The 21,521-nt window shown below is 44.4% G+C and overlaps 1 protein-coding gene across 1 annotated transcript in view; it reads left to right on the top strand.

Annotated features, from left to right (window-relative positions):
• Positions 1-21,521, top strand: part of LOC119406079 (uncharacterized) — a 111,650-nt gene that overhangs the window by 79,951 nt on the left and 10,178 nt on the right. The window contains 9 exon segments of the mRNA XM_037672937.1: positions 569-927; positions 2,735-2,859; positions 5,368-5,547; positions 7,433-7,687; positions 8,619-8,778; positions 11,108-11,280; positions 15,150-15,481; positions 15,855-16,026; positions 19,610-19,910. Coding sequence (XP_037528865.1) covers positions 569-927; positions 2,735-2,859; positions 5,368-5,547; positions 7,433-7,687; positions 8,619-8,778; positions 11,108-11,280; positions 15,150-15,481; positions 15,855-16,026; positions 19,610-19,910 — 2,057 coding nt within the window.

Here is a 21,521-nt window from a genome sequence, read left to right as displayed (position 1 = left end):
TCCATCCAGCAGTCTTCGTCTTCCTGCTCAGCTCTGCATGACATTTTGCACTTTGCATCCAGAAGCTCATAGGCAGAACTGGCAGCGACGGTGGCGGTGGCAGCAGTGGCACAGATGACATTGCCACCAAAATCGGCCATTGTCATGAGCTGATAACAGCTTACGCTGTAAAATAAAACAACGTACATGTGACAGTTTGTCCAAGCACTGGATAATGCAATCATCAGCATTTAGTCTGCTCCTTGTGCATAGCTCGTTGCATTGTAGGACCTTGCAGCCACAGACTCCCACGCTACAAATACAGGAGGCCATTTATGTTCTTTGCAGACGCAGGTACCAATTTTCATGCTGAACTCATCAGCACAGTATTGTTTAATCTTATCTAGAACACCCATCTGTTTTCCTGTGTGTTGTGCTGCTTTGACATTGCCATGAATTAACAACCAATTTTTGCATTAGGTTTTGTGTGCTTAAATCAGAAACTCTAAGTATCAGACTCGGTCTATCACATTCAATACATTGGACTCTGTGGGGTCTAATTTCTGCCCCCTCTCTTTTCTCAATGTAGGGCTGAAGTTGGCTGGCTGCTAGGCTCACCCAACAGTGAGCTCAAGTGGGAGGTGTACTCAAAATATGCTGGGCCAACAAAGGGTGCCAGTCTCCCTGCCGAGGTCACCTATGTCTCCATTATCCACCAGAAGGAGAAGCCATTCGGTGCATACAGGCTGCAGGTGAGGAGTTCCATGGAGCCCTGCCTGACGTGGGAGCTCAGGCACAACATCACCTCCGAGCCGTGGCTGTACACCTCAAATGTCTCCTACGCGTGTGACCCCCTCACACATGGAACCGATGCGGCTAAGGCACACATGAACCTTACAGTTTTCTCCGAGTCACCTCTCTGGGAACTACTGAACGTAGACCTGCAAGGTGAGTTCCTTCAGGTTTTACTACAGGCTTATCGTTGAGTCATGCCATACTTATGAGACTGTTGTCTGCTTTTAACTTTTAAGTCGATGTTTAATGTTTGAAATTTCACGTGGTATGGACTGTTTATAGATGTACATGACCTAATATTTTTAATTATTTGTGATGTTCGAGGGGCCTCCCCTTCGCACCTTATCGCCCAGCTTGCACTTTGTGCTGGCTCTGAGCCAGCTCGATTACCAGGAACGACTGCCCAGTGGCAACATGATGGACACGGGCGCCTTGCCAGCCTTTCCTGTGCAAACTGTGCTTCTTCTCCCGGCGTCAAGTCGCTGTGCTTGCACACATCATCGGGGTGTGCCCTGAGGCTCCTGTCAAGGCCCTCGGGCACCCGCTCCACTTGAGCCCTGTTCTGCCTGGTGCAAAGAGCACCAGGGAGATGCTCACAGGCCTGCAAAGAGTTGGTTACCTGGGGCCTTTGCTCCAGGGTCTTTTCGTACATGCACTTTGTGGAAATTGACCCGAACCTTTCACTTTTATTATGTATTGTTGAATGAACAATTTACCTTTGTTGAAGAGAAACTGAGTTAACCAATAACACAACAAATGGATGCTTGAGAAAGGCAAATTAACAACCACCTGTTTGTAGCACAAAGCCACAAGAAATACCATTCGAATTTCTCATCAGTATATTTTCATGAATATTCTTTATGAGATTCTGTATTAATCCGTATGGAGAAATCCACATGGATTTGCTTGTGGCTTCGTGCTACAAACAGGTGGTTGTCAATTTCCCTTTCTTAACCCTTCTTCCACCTTGCAGGAATCCGTAGAAATGATTTGCAATAAAGGTATGCGTGCCTATCAACGCAGAGTGGGCAGAAAGTCAGGGGTGCTGAGAACTCAGTGGCCCAGACATGACTTGACATTCACTCTGCTCACAAGTCCACATATAAGAAGAGAATGTTTGTTTAAAATTTAGGAGCCAGAAAATACTGTATAGCATTGGGCAGCATGAAACACTGCATGAGATGGTGGTGCCATCTCTCAATCCTTCCTCTTGTAACACGTGTCTCCTGCAACATGTGCCTCTCACCCACTCCATATGGTGGCTTAGGTTCAATGACATTTGGCTGCAAAGCACCATGTTGCCAGTTTGATTCTGAGCCATGCAGCCAGATTTTGATTGGAATGAAACACAAAAACGGCCGTGTACTCAGAGTGAAGTGCTTGTTATGGTAACAAGGTGACATGTTGGGCTAGTTGGTAGATGCCCATGTATTAAAAATTTGTCTGAAGTGTACTGAAGGCACTTACAATGGAAGTGGACAGGACAATGTTATGGTACCCCGGATGGTTGCCGTAGTTCGTGACATGGTGGCATTATGTTTCCTGTGTCATCACTTCCATGCCAATTGTCAATTCGTTTTGCACTGGTCATGTTTTATTTTACTTACTGCTGTTGTTACTGCTGTCACCCCCCCCTCTTTTTGTAATGCTCTCAAGAGGCATTTAAGTGTTCAATAAATGATGATGATTATGGTCAAACGTTGAATTGAGCTTTACAAAGATAAAGTTTTTGAGGCACCTTCACAGCCATGTTAAAGTGTGCCTACTGTTGTAGTGTGGCTCATTGCTGTAATAACTGACAACAGCAATAATGCTCACACTGTGGTGGCTCAGCATTGCTTTAAGCAAGTGCGATTTCATCTTGCCCTCTTGCGATCCTTCAGTGCTGCTAATGTGAATTGCATGCTGTCGAATGAGAAATGCCTTCTTTTTTTTCTCTTCCACCGGACTTTGCTGACAGAGGCCTTCGAACTTGGCATAGTTGGCCATGAATCCATGAATGTGACATCTCCCTACGGTCAAGTGGTCGTGAATGGTCATTGGGATGCACAATCTATGGTGAAAGAATCCAGATTTATTGACAAGGTGAGGAGCACAGCTGCTTGTGTTTGGGAAGTCGCCCGTAGGTTGGGAACACACAATGTCAAGAGGAGCACGACATGCATGTTCAGTTGTTGTCAGGTGCTTGAAAAAAAGTCATCTCGCCAAGGAATGCCATATTAAAAAAACATACATTTCCCAATGTACATAGAAACCCTACAGTTGTACTTCAAGGCCCATACCGGTGCCTTGATCACAACAGCGAAATGCACAACAGCTGAACACCTTTATAAGAGGCACTGATGTAACAGATGATTCACTTACATGCATCTTAAATGCAAAAAAAGAGGGTGCAATGCAAAACATAAAGAAGAGAATAGCTTTTGAGATGAATCGTTACCAGCTAGCCCAAATGGCTGTTTTGCTACATCGCCCACATGGTTGGCCACCTTACCTACCCGATTAATTCAAACTCTTTTACAACAGGCACTGCATTTGAAAGACAATATGTTGTAAAGGGCAAGTTCTTGTTGAATTGTGGTCAGCAAACTCACTTGTAACAGGCATTAGGGCTTAAATATATAGTGCCCTTAGCAGCTGACGGCAGACAATTCATTGTCGTAACAAATGAAACATCACCCAGAGGCATCACTTACAGGGGCAGAGGGATGTGCTTCTAAGAGAGCAGCATGATAGTCAAGTATTGCGAAAATGTTGTGCTGGAGAAATCACGGGTTGTGTTCTCTGTGTAGCAATGCACCAAGCTAATCGCCTAACCTTGAAACAAAGGGTATATAGCAGTTATAATTTGCCATTTGCAACAAGACTTTCTTTAGTGCTTATTTTAGTCGTTGGATGGCTTAATCGAAATAGGGGTTGATCAGAAAACGAGAATGTGGTACCCTGCTTATACGAGACCTCTCATGTAAGATGCAAGAATTGCTCCCCAGTGCACATCTCTTATAAAGGGTTCAACTGTATGTGCACATGATATCATAAATTGCTCTTCACTAAATACCAGGGCCACTCTTTTTATTTATGGCATGCACAGCAGATGTGTAACGAATCAAAAGGGAGCCCCTATCACGTGTTAGATAATTGTTTCTCAATGATACTAGTGCCATACGTGTATGCAAATGCAGTGCTTTGATGCATGCTCATGGTTATCGTACTATGAATGTTCTCAAACTCATGTCCGCACCACGTATTTCTAAGGTTCAATTATGCTCAATGGTTCAGCAGATTCTGAAAGCTCTTTTGTGTGTTCTTGCACTGCATGAATGCTTGCCTGAATTATTGCCAGCATTATTCAAAGGAAAAAGGGTGTTTTGTACTCTGCACGTTGTAGGTCAGACAACGGGATAAGTGCTTGAAGACAACAGTTTTTTTTAAAGGAAATTAACCTACATTCTGCATGGCATGCGCTGTCTTGCAGGATATTCCACAGCCACTATGACAGCCAGAGAAACACGGACAAGAAGACCTTGCTTCCTGTCTAAAGCAGCACTTTTTGTATAGTGCAAATAGTAGAGGTGTGCGAATATTCGAGTTTCGAATTCGAATCAAATAATACCTAATCTAATAATTCGATTCAACTTTTGAATGGCTAGCATTCGAAGTTTCAAATAATTCGACAGGATGAATATTTAAATGCGACAAAGGTCAGTGGTGCAACTTGGTTAGCGTAAGGTGGCTAAAAGTAACACTAACATCATTACAGTCGGCCTTTGGTTAAAGCTTTGACTGACATCCCGGTTCAAAGGCGGGCGCATGTTTATTTTAAAAGAGATCATGTCATTTTAGCACGTAAAAATCACACACGGGAAAACTGTCAAGCCCGTCGCAACTTCGCTTCCGAAACGAAAGCACGGACTTCTTGCATACTGCGGTCGCGTATGCCGCAAACGCCATAAAACGTCCCGACTTTGGCCCGCGAAACCTTCGGTGAATGGCTTTACATGCGAACATTTGTTCACGCTGCATCGCTGTCGCACAACACCACTCATTCAGAAACTCCCATCGCTCCGGCGCGCAGTTAAAACGCTGCTGTGAATGGGCACCCCAAGATTTTTGGGCCCGAAGCACTCATGACGATGAAGCACAACATTACCGTTGTTCTTTCTTTAAATTTTCAATAAAATCTTTGGTATTCGATATTCGATTCGATATTCGATATTTTTGGCCACTATTCGGCGCTATTTGATTCGAATTCGATTCGAGATGAAATTTAACTATTCACACACCCCTAGCAAATAGTGTTACGTACGTGTAGTGACACCACTGCTCAAAGTGATGCGCCTACTGAATTGACAGTTCAAGTTTCCATTTGAAGTTTTGTGTTCTTAATGGTACAACTGCACTTTAATGCTTCGAGAAGTGTTTCATCTAACTTTCTTGAATTTAAAGTTTTTGGCCATGCATTTCTTTAATTAATTAATGTGCTCACTTTATAATACTTTACTGCTGTATTAGCATGTAAAATTAGTTTTACGCCATGGCTGAGCCTTTCAGTGCTCTGATGTATTGTCTGCTCAAAATTGCATAATTATGCAGAACTCGAACTGGACACCATTGGAAATAGTTTACAATGAGGAGAAAGGTGGCTGGATCTTCGACGTGAAGTTGACACCTCACAAGGAATCTGCGGCCTCCAAGACGGTGCAACTCTCGAAACGGTTGAGGCGAAGAGGCGCAGCCATTGTCTACGATGCCAGGGTCATCGACAAGCTTCACGTGAATATTTGTGCTCACAGAGCTGTAATACATTGTGTTCCATGTGTTCTCAAAATAGGCATTGTCAAATCGCCTATGCGTGTCCTGCAAGCTGTTGTTTCACTTGTAGCCTGTTGCAGTAGTAATTAACGAAAAGGAAGAATACTTCTGATTTGTAATACGTAACAGTGTTGAAGTGATTGGCCTAACCTTTTTAAAATCAGCTTGATGGTAGCACAGTTCACTTACTTATTTTATTTTTGTTTATTTTTCATTGCCCTCAATTGCCAGGGCATTGCAAAGGGGAATGGGCGATGATGTCATGTATAAAGAGAAAATTAACAAAATGAAACATGTGGCTTAATACGATGTTAGCAATAAATTATAAATATAGGACGAAATACAAACTGAAAGGAACAAAATTAACAGAAATGAATAGAAATAAACACAGCATGTTACACAATATATTAATGGCAAAATATATACGTTAAAGATTCCAAAAGGGAGAGAAAAAAAAAACTGCAGGAAATCGCAATACGTGTAAAAAAACAAAGAAATGTGTGCGGAACAAATACATCGGATGATTATGTAGGATTACCACAGTGAGGGTGCACAGATAAAGAATGTTTATTTTGGGCTTTTACACAGTCCTATTTTTTTTTTAAACTTTGCTGCATTTAAGATTCGAATAAAAAATCTTCAGACGAGAAACTTTTTTTCTTTAGTTTGACCATTTAATAGAAATTCCTGGAAATTGCAAAATAAGAAAAACTAAGAAATGATGTTTACCACACTGTAATTCAGTTAATCAAAATATGTGATTACTGTAAACTGCACCTGCTAAAAGGTCTAAAGTGGAAAAAAGTTATGCACTGAACTAAAAATTTGTAGCACTGACTTCCGAGTAGAACTCTGGCAAAGTTCTTGTAACCACTTCACCATATCCATGTGAGTTGTAGACTTACATTGTATTTAGATGCATTTTACATAACTAGAATATCTGTTTCTGTATAGATTTCTAAAGGCCTAGTGTCTTCAAAAAGCACACCACGCCACGCCAGTCAAGCTAGCTGTGTTGGGTCAGCAACGCTGAGCTGAGAAATAAAGTGGATGCCCTACACTACAGCCGACTGGCACAGCACCAACAATGTGCGTCGCAAAGCAACCGTCTGGCACGTGTGCACAGAGCTGCTGCAGTGAATGCATGCCACAAACATGGGCTCTCGCTTCTCCCACATGGACAGTGGTAATGTGGTAATGATGGTGCACATAGCGAAAAATAGGAGCGCAGCCATGCACGCGCTGGCTGTGTTGGAACGCATTCGATGGTGCCAGGCATGCTGGCTGCATCATGTAAGTGGAGTGAAGACGCCGGTTTTTTGCCATCTTGACATAGGGGAGCCCAACACATGCATGTGCCTACGTTACATGAGAGTACACTCACACCTCATTATAACAGTCACATCTGCCACGATAATAACTTCGTTATATCCGAAAATTTGTTATAAACGTTTATTTGTAATACCGTATCTGTGACAAGACTATTCCTCATTTACTTCGTTATAACCGATAATTTGTTTTATCCGTGTTCGCTATATCGAGGTTTGAGTGTATACCTGCACCTTAAGCATCGTGCTTTAGTTTGTTTTTGTAACTTACCTATTCTCGGCTGTTTCAGTAAAAAAAAAAAAAAATGTGAGACCTTGAGTGAAAGTTTTGTTTCCTACAGTCAATGAAATTCAGATTTCTCTCTTAAATGCAAGAATTTTCATTCGTTGTTGCTTCTGGTCATCTGTGTGCAGTTGGTGCTCTAGCTAGATGAATGAGCGAGTCCCGAGGTGTTTGAAATGCCCCGAGTAAAATTTGCCAGACCCACTAACAAGGATGACCCTGCACTCTGCCACAGGACTCGGACCCACAGGGCCAGGATGTGAGTGTGTTCCGTGCAGTGGTTGTGCCCCGCCATTCGGAGAAGGCAGTTCGAGCTCTGGCAAACGAGGCTGCAATCAAGGCGCTGCTTGGCTCTGCGAGTCGTGCCACAGCAGAGTACGTGCACGCTGTCGCTGCTTCCCTGTACGACCCAGGGCACCCTGCCAACGTGATGATCTACCCGCTGACTGGAGCTCCTTTAGGAGAAACATTCGACAAGGGAGGAGAGAAGGTATTTCAGCTATGTACTGATGTTTTGGACTCTGTAGCATGCTCTGCAGAATGATGACTCGAGTTCGCTGTGCTTCATTGTGATGTCAGTGTCGAAAGTCATAGACGCGCTGTGTCGTTCTGCAGCTAAGTACAGCCTTTCACACTTGACCACTGACCGTCGTGACCACATTCACATATAAACGCGACACGAAAATACTCGTTTACGTGGCTTTAACGGAGCCAAATGACATGGCCGTCTAAGTGTAGACCCCTTTTTTTTTTTATAAATACGTCACGTGATAATGGGCTTTTCCACAGTTTTGTTTTGCAAGGAAGCCTGGGATACCCATGTGCCATCATAAAGGCATGGTTGGAGAACAAGGCAAGGGTGCAAATGTGTTGGCAGCTGGTGCTCTGTGTGATCTACTGAAATCTCATTGTCTGTTTTGGTGGAACATAATGCATGGCTGCGCTAAAAAACATGGACAAGGAAAAGATGTACACAGGACGGGTACATCTCTTCCTTGTCCATGTTTTTTAGCGCAGCCATGCATTAGGCACCAAGTATACATCAACTAGCCCAAACGAAAGCGTTACTGTTTTGTTGAATGTGTTGTTGGTGCAATCTTTTGGTTTCGTCTTTACGTTAAATGACATTCACTCCAGTCAATAGGTGGGTCGAGCGCTTTGCTTCGACTGCTGTAGTTGCAGCACCGTGACCTCCAGTACACTTGACAACCAACCTAAACACAACAACCAAGAAATCAAAGATAGTTGAACTTGGTTGTCGTGATGCCCATTAGCATTTTTCGTTTCCAAGAATGTACCTACTTGCCACTTTGCATCTTAGCATTCAAATTTTGTGCATTGTGGTTACAGCTAATTTTGATTTCTCAGCATATCGTAGTTTCATTTTATTCTGTTGTTAAAGTGACAGCATTTATTTCCAGGTACACAGCATGCTCACTGAAGCATGGAAAACATCCCACGAAGTACTGGAAACATTCCATGCAATCTATGATCCTGTCGTCTACACCAGCTCTAGTTTGGTCAAAAAAGCATCTAGAGGTTTGGATACTACTCATGAAGCCTTCAAGCAAACAATTCCCGGTTGGTGTGATACTTTTTTTAATATGCTTGCCTTCTATTGAAAGTTTTTTTTTGTTAAGACACAAAGCATGTCCTTGTTATCAGAACACTCTAAATATGTCAAGATAAAGGTGTAAGTGCTTCGTCCCATTCTGCTCAAAAGTTAATTAAACGTTGGGTTACACAAGTCTGCAAAAATTCAGTTTGCATATATTTAAAAAAGGAGAAATATTTGAGAGGAGGAACATTAAGCTCAACAATCCCAGTTTTATGAACAAAGATGAAGTTCAAAGGGGTCATGAACCACTTTTCCAAGTAATCATCGAATGACCTCAGTATCAGAATTTATTGCCTTACATTTCGAGCCACAAAAATTTCTCAAATCCGTCAAGAAGAGGCAGAGTTACAGGGGTTTGTCACATGAGCACTTTCTCTCTCCTCTCGTCACAACAAGCAAGGTGGAAGCTACGCAGGGTAGGGATTGCATGGGGAAAAGAAGTTACGTTAATGTGTGTCATGACCTTCAGCGTGTGGGATGAAACGCTGAAGGTCATGAAAGTCGCTCTCTCCCTGAAAGTCGCTCTCTCCCGTTGTGATTCCTGCGTGCGAGTGTGGCTCACTTTGTAATGTTTGCAGACTATGGAGCGCAGCGCAGGCACATGGCAGAATCCCGTGCCAAGAAGCGCTTGGGATCCAAACGTCACTCTTGATTTATGCCGCCTATTGGCTAATAGCGTCCTGTCTGCTGTTCGATGCAAATAGATGGCACCGGCAGCTCCAAAGAGAGTGAACACAGGCCTTTGTATGAAAAGAGGGAGCCTGAGAAAATGGCAACTTCGCATTACGTTCCTATCCCTTCCTTCTGCACACGACTGCAAGATTTAGCTGAGATGTCCATAGCAGTGTCTGCTATCCACAGGATGTATTTCCTCATCAAGCCCATGGGGCGGTTCAGATCTCTTTAAAAGGTCCATCAGAACTTGTCGATGAGAGATGACAACCATGGCATGAAACTTGTTGGATATATGGTGGCAGATTTAGTTGTGATTGAATATACATATGGACATTCATAGCATGTTCGTGCCTCCAGCGAAGCCACGCTGTCAGATTCGCCTGTGCACTATGTGAAAGCTGAGCACAGCTGTAAGCATGTTTTCATTTCGCGGGTCCCTTGGCGGTGGCAGCAATGAGCTCCGGCCTTGATGGCACAAATGCACCTGCTTCAGTGGCACAGATTTCATATTCTATGGCACCATCTTGTCGCTTCATGTGGCACTTTGCTTTCATCCTCAGCATTTTGCCATTGTCTTTGTGTTCGCTTTCATCTTTCGCTGTGCTCATTCTCTGGGTTACGACGGACGAGGCATGCCGACAATGTAGAAACGGGTGCCTGAGAGCTGCGCTCTAAAATGATGCAGTATGGAATGCAAGCCATAATACTCCGCTCAACTGAAAATTCAGGCTGCCAATTTGAGTAAAATTCAGGCTGCTAACGCAGCCTTGTGCTGCGCAGCTGTGTATGCCTGCAATGTCACTGGTGGCACTCCTCAATATATTAGCATTCAAAGTCACCCAACAGATGCCATTTCTGCTGTGCAACAGACCTCTCTGCTCATGCTTAATTGCGCCGCGTTGCCTCTTTGTAGTATAATTAGAACACCATCCACGCAGCTTCAGCGCTACTCTGTCCCTCGCTCTTGGTTCCAGTGATTCTGAGCGTTATTTAGGCTTGCGTATGTGGTTTGGAACCCACAACAGATGGCAGCATCCTGGCAGATAAGAAAGTTCTCCAGAAGGTAGCAGTGTCAGCAATGAGCGCACCATGAAGCTGCTGCAGTAAATTCATTCGAGGCTGTGCAATATTGCTTATTTAGCATATACAGGAAGATCAAGATCAATAGAATTGCTCAGGTTAATTGCTCAAAATGTTCAAATTCAGTTGGTAATAACTGAGGAAAAAATATTTTCCTGTCTGGGCAGGCAATATCAAAGCACAAGTATTATTAGACTCCTTTCTTATCCTGTTCATTGAGATAGATGGTGGAAGCATGTCTATAAAAGTGAAGTAAGGTGCAGCAACCTAATGGCAATCAGTGTACGATTGTACACTGACTGTAGTTTTGACATAATATCTAATTTAGGCTGCTAGCGTTTCGTTGGCTTTTCGTACAAGAAGACAGCCTAAAATCGCAAGATGACTAAATGCGTGGCACCGTCATTGGCGTTGTGAGATGGTTGCAATTAAAATTCAGGAAAGAAGGAAACCTTGCTCTCCAACAAAGCTTCTAAAAAAGCACTAGGCTATCCTCACTGAGTGCATTAAAACTGATGCATCACCTTATCTTTCCAGGCTGGGCTTTCTACTACTTCAACCTCGACTGGGTGCTTGATTACACTGTGCATCACGTGCCCGAGTTGTCGGCACAGCTGGCCAAGATGTACTTTACGCGGCCAACCAGAGTGCCTCACATGGTGGAAATTTCTGCCAACGTACCACACTCTCCTTCACATAGCATTGTTGAAGTGAGTATGACCTATTCGCCAGAGTTGCCACTTGTGCTTATAATAAGCGGTTTTGGGTTTCAATTATGATTGAGTCGCCTGTAGAACTTTCCAGTCACTTGTCGCGTTTTTGAACTTGTTCGCATTTTTTCCGCAAATGTAGTTATTTTAGTGCTTGTCATGTTCGCTAATAGCACATTTGTTGATGACTTTGTGTAGTTGAGCCTTGAAATCAAACATACATTGGGGCAGTCAACAAGTATCATTATTTACGCAATGGCAAACGTGCAGTTCTCAGAGTGGGCGCTACCCAGGAGGCTGTGTCAAAAAGCAAACTGTGTTCTAACACAACCTGCCCTACTTATGCATTAAATAACTGCCCCCTTCAATCCGTTCAAAGCTACCGTTATCTAGGCGTTCATATAACCAACGACCTCTCTTGGAAGCAGCACATACAATATGTAACATCAAAAGCTAACCGCTCATTAGGATATTTGAAAATAAATTTTTCGCTTGCGCCTGTCCCATTAAAGGGGTCATGAAGCACCCCTTGGGCTGATTGAAAAAACACATCCTGCGGAAAGCTGACACGGCTATGAACTGCTCTGCCAAATATTACAGTCGTGCGCGCCGCGTAATGGCCACAAGCGGAGCGCGAAGTTGCTGTTTCCCCAGGCACCCTCTTTTCAAACAGAGGCCGGTTCTCACTCTCGTCGGTGGGCTGTCCGCTGTACGTCGCAAGAGACATAGCATGCTTATTGGCCGATAGCCGATGTAAATCGAGAGCGGCGTTCGGATCAGATGCGCTTCTTGCCGCGGGGTGCCGCCACTTGCCGGCGCCGCACTCCTCAGTACACGGTAGCCGCACTCGCGCAAGCGAATCACAGCGGGAGAGCGATCGCGTTTCATGATGCGCGCTGGTGTAACTTCTTTCCCCCGTGCCATCCCTCCCTGTCTAGCTTCCAGTGCGCTCGCCGGCACGAGAAAAGAGAGAAAGCGCTGGGAGCGTGCGCCAAACCCCCGTAACTCCGCTGATTTTTGACGGATTCGAGAAATTTTTGCGGCAATCGATTCGGGAGGCAGTACACTCCGATACTGAGGCCATTAGATCATTACTTGGAAAAGTGGTTCATGACCCCTTTAAAGCGACTGCCATATATAACCTACGTCCGCCCCAAACTGGAATACGCCTCGTCCATTTGGGATCCTCATCATATCACATTAATTAATGAAATCGAATCAGTACAGAATTGCACTGCTCGCTTCATCCTGGCTAACTATCATCGCACTGCTAGTGTTACATTAATGAAGAGTATGCTCCATATCCCATTACTCTCTCTTCACAGAAAGGAATCGCGCATTTCATTATTTCATAAAATCTATTAAGTGCATTCCTTCGCTCACTATGGATCCACCCGGCACCGTACCATTCAACTCGCCATGATCACGTGCATAAAGTCAACGTGCCTCGTAACAACACCATAGCATGTTCACAGTCATTCCTCCCTAAGACCTCAATCGATTGGAATAATCTACCTGCATCATTAGTAACCATCACCGATTCTATTCGTTTTAAGAATGCACTAACAGTAAACTTGCAATCGTGAATTGTACCAACGTGTATAACTATTATTGGTGTAGATTGGCTCTTTAGTGTATTCTTTGTCTATTGATTTCCATTGCCTGTTAATAAAGTATACTCTTTGTTTGTAATATTTACTATTGTGTAGTATTGTTATCTCCACTTTAATATGTTTAAGTAATCCTGTATTTATTTTGCTGTTGACCTGCATTTCCGCCCCTCCCCTCTACAATGTACAAATGTAATGTACCCTGAGGGTTTTATAAATAAATAAATAAAAAAATTTTGTTTATAGTTGCACATGTTTCCCCTGTACACAATAATTAAAGTTATTTTTTTATCTTCACTTCATACCTGAGGGACTTTTTTGTTATGATTAAAAATATTTTCAAGAATGCGAAGCTTCATTAAACTGCTGCTTCTTTTGAGCTTTTTTGCAAAAGCCGCACTGCTTCTTTGGGGGCTTCTTTTGGGATGATTATTCGTTTGTCACCTCGAGGGAATCTGGCAACTCTGCTTGAAGTATGTGTGCTCGACATTAATTTAGTGCACTGATTTCTTTGTCAGCTGCTCGTTCCCCCATGACAAGAGGCAGAAAATAGCACCCTTTTTCATTTCTTCTTTCACGAACCACTCTCTCTCTCTCTTTTAGCTGCTATGAACAATGCTTACGAAGAGGGTTCAACGTAATGAGGTTGATGCAGCGAGCCACGGAAAGGAGAATGATAGGTGCAACCTTGAGGGACAAGAAAGCAGAAATGGTCCGAGAACAAATGGAGGTTAAAGGCACCTTAGTCGAAATCAAAAGGAAGAAATGGGCATGGGCAGTGGATGTAGCGTGTAGGCAAGATAACCGCTGGTCATTAAGAGTATGAGACTGGATTTCAAGAGAAGGCAAGTGCACGATGGGGAAGCAGAAAGCTAGGTGGACAGATGAGATGAAACCTCAGCACCACTGTGGTTGTGGTGGTGCCTTTGGCATGGTGCAGCGGCTACAGTGGACTGCACTGTCAAACGATGGACACATGTCACAGTGCGAAAAACACACCGTGGTGTGCACTGTTTGTGCAGGGGTTAAGATAGTGGGCTTGCAGTGGAACAAGGTGTTTGTAGTCATGGGTTGTCAGTACATGCTGTCCTGAAGTGTTCAAGTGGAATGGCGTCAGGACATCCATCAATGCAAAAGATGAAGACGTTACTACAGAGCTCACGTGATCTGGCTTACGATGGCCAGACTGGCACACACAAAAACGTGTGTTGCCACTCGAAGCTTCTGAGAGACGGCAGATGAGGGGTGGGTGTAACATTTTCTTCCTGTTTTGGTGGGAACTGGACGGATAGTTTAGAACGTGGTAGTACACAATTGTAATCCGTGGTTAGGCAGCTGTGCACCTGCTCAAGCCTATGTGTCTTTGCTTGCTATGACCACAGCGATGCCTCGCTTTTGCTGCAGCTGCATTATATAGGTAGGCATCGTCATCAATGCCCACCTAAAATAGCTGAAGTACTTGACACTGTAAACCTGAAGGCAATATTGTTTCCATCAGGTCGATCCTGGCACTATGCTGTCAAAAGATTATAAATAGCGCTCGTTAATGGTTCGTGGTATTTTTGTGCACGTGACCTTAAGTAATGTTATTTATGTATTTATTAATTTATTTACTTTAATATGGTGGTCTACAACAAGACAAGCAGGTGGGCAAGGGTGTAAAATAATATACAAAACATTGCGTGGTATTTTTTCCCAAGGCTAACATATTCATAGCACATTTCTATGAAAAACTCATTTGATAGCTAGCACTATTTTTGTGTTCTATCTGGATCATTCTTGTTTGTCTGTGCACTGTTTGTAGCTGCCATGGTAGCTTGGCACGTAAGGTGCTGCTCTGCTAAGCACGAGTTCAATTTTCGGCCACAGCAGCCGCATTTCGAGGGGGACGATATGCAAAGAACACCCGTGTGCTTTGATTTAGGAGCACACTAAAGAACCCCAGGTGGTCAAAGTTAATCCAGAGTCCCCAGCTACGGCTTGCCTCATAATCACATTGTGGTTTTGACGCGAAAAACCCCAGCAATTATTGTTACAACTTTTCTTCTTCCAACTTCGAACTTGTCTGCCTCACAGTCCTTCTACTCTCCACCTGAATCGAGAGCATCGAAGTCTTGAATAGTCAGAAACACTCATCAGCTTACCGAGACATTCACAATGAGAGCAGCATCACTAGTTATGGCCGACAGAGTGCTTATTGTTCTTTTGACACCACCTATACGTGCAACTTCAATTCTCTCTGTTTTTTCTTCTTTTAAGCGAATGGCGAGTGGTTTTCTGAGGACTCGGGCGACACAGGCGTGGTCGCTGCCTCGACTCGAGAAAGGCCAGAAGGTGGCGGCCATCTTTGGCACCGGGCACGTGGTGACCTTCGACGGCGTGTTCCTCGAATTTCCCAGCTACCCGGCTTCGTACTGCACGTACCTCCTCGCGCACGACGTTGCTGGTCGGCAGTTCACGCTGACAACCAGTGCCGACGACCTGCTGATTGACTTTCCCGAGATTACCCTCACCATCTCGGGACAGGAAGGCAGAGTTCTCGTGAATGGAAGCGATGCGCTTGTCCATCTTCCTCTGGTGCTCAAATCAGGGTAAGTCAATGCTGGTGCAAACTAATTTCTTTCACAGCTCTTTGATTGTATTGTACTTTTCAGTCTTATGCGGGTGCCTTCCAAATGTGCGAGGCACAAAATACTTGATGGTCTCTTATGAGCCATTCATGTAGGAAGCCCTCACATGTAGTCCACGCATGATAATCTTGATGCAACCCAGAGAATGATTATATACCAATTTGCTCATCTAACTGCACCTTTTTCATGACTCCAAATGTTTGAAAAATGTTGTCAAGAAATATTTTCAGTGGACAGAACTAATGGCAGCTGTATGAGCCATGCAATGTAACTATTATTCGCTAGTTTTGTTTAGCAGATAGTGTGGAACAGTGTGTGATGTGGCCCCATGCAGCCAAGTGGACGTGTTCCGGGAGGGTCATCTGGTGAGAGTTCGAGGACACGGCTTGACCATTTACTGCGACACCAGCAAGTTCTTCTGCACGTTCGTGTTGGACCAGTCTCACCACAGCAACCTTCTCGGCACACTCGGCAATGCGGATGGCAACACCGACAACGAATACGAGGTGAGTGCTTCTGTTGCATGGCTCTTCCTGCATTTCATACTTTTCTGTGAAATCTTTTTCCACGTTTTGTTAACTGTAGACAATGTACCGTAACTAAAACCTATAGTGTAAATAACTGTTTGTTATTCTGGCTGCCAGAAAATGTTTAGTTTTGGTAAGGGTTGCAGCCCTGAATTTGGGTCTAGGTATTGAAGAATAGAGGTATTTTGAAAAATCATCCCTGTGTTTCTTGCACGTCCTTTTCTAAGTGTGCATGTGGTCATACCTTGTATTAGTGCTGTGCGTGAAGGCACTTCTCTTTAGCCCTTTCTACGATTCATAGCCTTTTAGAGGGAAGCTCATTGACAAATTGCAGCCTCCCGTTCTCTCACGGCTCGTCCCGTCACCCTCTACTCTTGAGTGTTCTTGGAACATGGCACTTCTTGCAGTCGACCTCTCCACAATGCCCTGAGCATGTGCAGCTGGTACACTTTCTGCACACTTCACTCATAATTTGTGCCACAAGCCTGAGTAGCACTATCGACATAAACCTTCCATTTTTTCACGTCACTACTGGGAGTGATGACAAATCGTGGTGCCGCCATGCGGAGACATCCGTGTGACGTGTGAGGTTGGATTGCTCCGCCAGCCCTCTCCCACTCAGCCTGTGGCCGCTTTCGCATCTGCTGTTTTACTGTTACTGTTGTACTTCGCTTCGACAGAATCCGTAAAATACTGCCGTCACTTCGTCACTGACTGTACGGAATGCTAAATAACTGCTCTGAAAAAATATTACGTTCCTCATAATGCCTTAGACATCGCCTCGACTACTGGCGTCGTCTGCTATGGTGACTGATGTGGAGGCCACGGGGGCCGAGCGTGCTGCTTTGGTAAAAGGTAAAGAACCATTTTGTGTTGAATTGGAACTCGGCATCAAATGGGCTTTAGCCTGCGCTTGCAGCAAAGAAACATATTTTTGCCACTAGAAATGCGTGCAACGTGAACACCGTGTAACTTCACTCATTGAAGGTCTGCATCTAAAAACAGGCCGTGGTTGACTTGACAAAGAAATGGCACGCGCAAATTTACATTCCTGTTTAGTGCACATAGCCCTGTAAAGCATGACACAAGTGGTCTCTCTGCTTTGTAGGAAGCAACCCAACATTAGCTGCATGCACCGCAACTTTTCTCAAATTATTGGAGATAAATGCACGAGAGCCATATGCACGCACCTGCCTCATTCAGATTTGTAGCTAGATAACACCCCACATGAGCACAAAGTTATCTCACACATGATTTTAATATTTATGTGTTACTTCTTATTACGCAAATTTTCTGTGGTTATCACACGGTGCATTTTCAATTGCCATCGAGCCACATTGGGATCAAAATTTCTGCTGATTTACTCCATTTTGCAGCTTGCTCAAAGGGGCCAGTTGCGATTAAAAAAAACACACCATCTCCCACTAAAGGGGACCATGGGGCGATGCGAAGCAGCGGTTCGGCATGTCAAGCCCGCATTTCAGAGGGGGAGTGGAGAGGGGGAGAGGGGAAGGGGGAGAGTGGAGTGGTGAGGGGAGAGGGGAAAGGGGAGAGGCGAGTGGAGAGGAGGTGTGTGGAGAGGGTATGCGCAGGCACAGTAAGGGTAATCACGCCGCACACCACTGGTTTGAACTCCGCCATAAGATGCTTCGCATCAAAAAATATGGTTCTGTTAGGGCACGATTGTGATAGCAAATGCACTGCATGCCGACCTATTACTTCGTGCTCCAAGGTGTGGCTTACTGTGGTCTAACTGGCATTTTTACATTCTAGTGAAAATACCAGTGTCCAGCATTTACAGCTTCACTTACAGGCAGTATGACACTGTGTGGCTGCTGTTAGAAGGTGAATCATTGTTTGAAGTTGGCCTCGTTGCTGGTGGCGTAAAGCAACACAAAGAAGAAGTGGCACTGGCTGGGCTCAATCTGCAGACGTCCTCTATCTGCAAGGAACCCCATGAGCTGGAAATGACAACAGAGGAAAGAGAGGTGACAGCGGCATCATGCTCTTGCAAAGCAGGGTAAAAGCAAAAGTGGAAGCTCACGCTTGACTCTTTCACATTCTTAGCGCACTGTGGCACAGAGCAGCAAGGTATGATGCCGCCAATAACTTTGAATACACTTTCCCACATTGTGTAGTCTCTAGGTGTCCACTCACATGAAATAGAGCAAAACGATGCTGTTCAAAGGGGAAAAACGCCAGGAAATTGCGGTTAAAAGCAATGCGTTCAACTGCTTGCTTCCCTTCGCTGGAGCAAGGTAAGATCACGTGATCCAACCCTGCACATCACAAATATTACAGCACCCGCGTCTCCAGCGGTGGGCCTTGTGCCCTACACCTAAAAAAAAAGTGTTTTGAAACTCTTCTCTTCGTATGTCTTACCAACTAGACATAAGCTCACTACCACATAACCAAGTGACAAATACTACACTAAACCTTTGCCACTGGCTTTGCCTGTCTCTCTTTCCTCCTTGGTGCTTGCGCAGCGTGCGGCCAGATTGCCCCATTGATGGCTGGGAACGAGAGTGCACACTTGCTCTTCATTAACTGGGGAGACACAGCAGATGTTATTTACAGCTGCTGGGAAGTGCTACCTAAAGATGCACTTTGTATGGGATGACTTCAGTTCAGTGTCGGCAATAGGCTCTCATTTTGATTGGCCATGTCTGCAAGGTTAGGGCATTACACTGGGGGAGACATTTTATTGAGAAAACATCTTCAATTCCAAATTTCGTTGCATGGGCTATACTCATAAATTTCACCTAAGTTGCCACAATGTTCCTCACATGTGCCACCGGGTGCTTTACTTAAAACAAATCCCACATTACATAGCATCCACATAGCGATTTCTTTTATTAATCACAATGGTACAATTGGTACTTCACAATGGAACCGTACACCAGCACTGAACAAAAGCCTAGCTGCTCCATAGCCATGAGCCAGTTATGCATAAGCCCAATGCATTGTACATGGCAACAAACACACTTACGTGTGTGTGTTTCAGCTTGGCAGACTCAGCTGCAGTTGACATCTACCTTGTGCGAAGCATTGCATGAATCATTGCACCACAAGAGGGCGATGCACACCTCGTACTGCTGGGGCAGATGCGTACGTGACAAAATCGAAACACTCCGAGCATCTCGGTGTTCCTTGTCCACTACAGTTCTAGTGGCATTACGCTGTACATCCGTGATTGGCTCACTTTGTTATGACACTGTCTGCAGGTTCGTAGTGCCAACTAAGGTGACTTGACACTGGGCATAGTGCAATGACAAAATGCACTCGACTAAAATGATAAATGCACTTGACTTTATCAGGTCTTGCTGCATCCCCTTGTGCTGACATGTAGTGAAAAACCAAGCCCATCGCAATGTATCATTTGTATCACCTTCTTCCCTGCATAAGTTGCAATGATAATGATGTGTTGGTCACATGTAGAGTGCAGGTCAATGAGATAATCCCCATTTATTGTTACATCTAGTAGTCCTACCCACTCTGGAAGCTGGAATGCTTTGTGCGATTTGGCAGAACGTCTAAGACGTGCAGCTCTTTCCGAATGCAGCTACCCAATGGGCAAGTCGCAAAGGATGCCGCACAGCTCGCTGCCGGCTACGAAATGAGCGGCTACGCCGAGTGCCGGGCACTGCTCAACCCCGTCAAGAACGTGCAGGAGAACGGGGAGGAGTGCCGGCAGCGGGTGCCACAGAGCCTCAAGCACTGCCTCATGGAGACCAACATGGAGGAGCTGTTCCAGGAGGCCTGCTCCTGGGATGTCAGCCACCGAACGAGCGCCTGCACCAGCATCAACGCCATGGCGGCCTTCTGCACTCACCATGGCTACTGGGTGGACAACCTGCACTGCGGTGAGACACCTCTCGTCCTTCAGAGCCTTTCAGCTGGCCTAACAGGCAAACATGCTTCAAGTGGTCATTACTCCAGAAAGTTTGTCTGTGCACCAGATGCACATTAAAGGGCCATAAATGGTCTAAACTAATCTGGAGTCCTCCACCACGGCATGCCTCGCAGTCGTGTGCTAGTTTTGAAATGAATGATTTATTTATTTATTTGAAAACTCTGGAATGATTTCATTTTTATTTTTCCACTTGTATGGAGTTTTTGAAAGATGACTGTAATGCTCTCTTCTGAGAATAAGCTGGTCATCGTGGTGTTGGGAGCTTGGTTTAGCAGAGGCAAGAATCAACACATTGATGGCTTGAGGTTAGACCTATGTTTATTCAAAAGCAAAAAACAGTGCTGCCAACTGACTGTAGAGGCATCTTAGTGTCAGGGGAGCTTCCTCGATACCAAGAGCAAAGCCTTACGATTCCAAGGCGAGGGGAACTAGCTTTCTCAGAAGTGGGAAGGATTTTCCCGTAAGTCACTATAAGAATGCAGGTCCATCGATGGGTACTTGACTCTTCAGGAAATGAGAGCAAAGACTGATAGACGGTCACCATGATGGCAATAATCTCATTACTATCAGTGAAACCTACTTATGCTTGTATTAATGCTTGGTTGCTCTCTTACCCCGTCTTTGTTTTGCTAATGAAGTTCTGGAAGCGACTGTTTTAGTACGCTGTTTGTGGCACATTGAGTGAGCGTTGCTTCAGCTGAATGCTGCTATACGTGGGAAAGAATTATGTCGATTGTAATGGATAGTGATGTATTGCGAGTAGTAACTCATTATGTGTACTTATTATGTGTATGCATTTCTGTTTTCATTTTTTGTTCCTGCCTGTGTCCATGTTTGCATGCCTGCAGTCAGTAGCACGAGTGTTATCCACACATTACTTTAAGCAGCATTTTTAAACCAACATTGCATTGGTATAGTTAGTAACGGCACGTGGGACAATTTTTTGTGCAAGTGGACAAATTGTGCTAACATGACCAGTTATTATGAGCCAGTACAAGACGGCGTGGCATTTGATATAAGCAGAGAAAGACTGCCTTTTCATTGCAGGTGCCACAGCGACACTTGTAGCATGCAGGATGACAACAGAAAAATGTTTTCAGGATTATTGTGAACCGTGTATTGAACAATTTTTTGTATTTCCGATGCACTTCAAATGAAGCTACATATCCTTTCGAAACAGTGAAGTGAGTTGAACAAATGCGCTCACTGGTGATTCCACTGATGGGAAGGGTGATTTTTCATCCACTTTAATTCATTTCAATTCACATCATTATTACTACACTACACTTAAAAAGACAACAATGACTGACCCCTGTGTTTTCTCTGGTCTAACTGTCTGTTTGATATATTTGGTCTTGTGTCGTAAAGAAATGAGCCCTTTGTAAAAAATTCCCGTCTTTTGAATGTCAGCACTTGCATGTCATTGTGATGTCATGGATTTCAAGCTCTTCTTTCGTATTTCAGCCACCTTGGTTCAATGAGATTTTGTTCTACAGCTTACTGTGTTAAGTCTCTGGCTCCTTTCAAGCACGACGTAATGTATTTTTATCGCTAAATAATT

The sequence above is a fragment of the Rhipicephalus sanguineus genome, chromosome 9 (genome assembly GCF_013339695.2).
Source record: "Rhipicephalus sanguineus isolate Rsan-2018 chromosome 9, BIME_Rsan_1.4, whole genome shotgun sequence".
Taxonomy (NCBI): Eukaryota; Metazoa; Arthropoda; class Arachnida; order Ixodida; family Ixodidae; genus Rhipicephalus; species Rhipicephalus sanguineus.
This window is presented reverse-complemented; position numbering and strand designations above follow the sequence as displayed.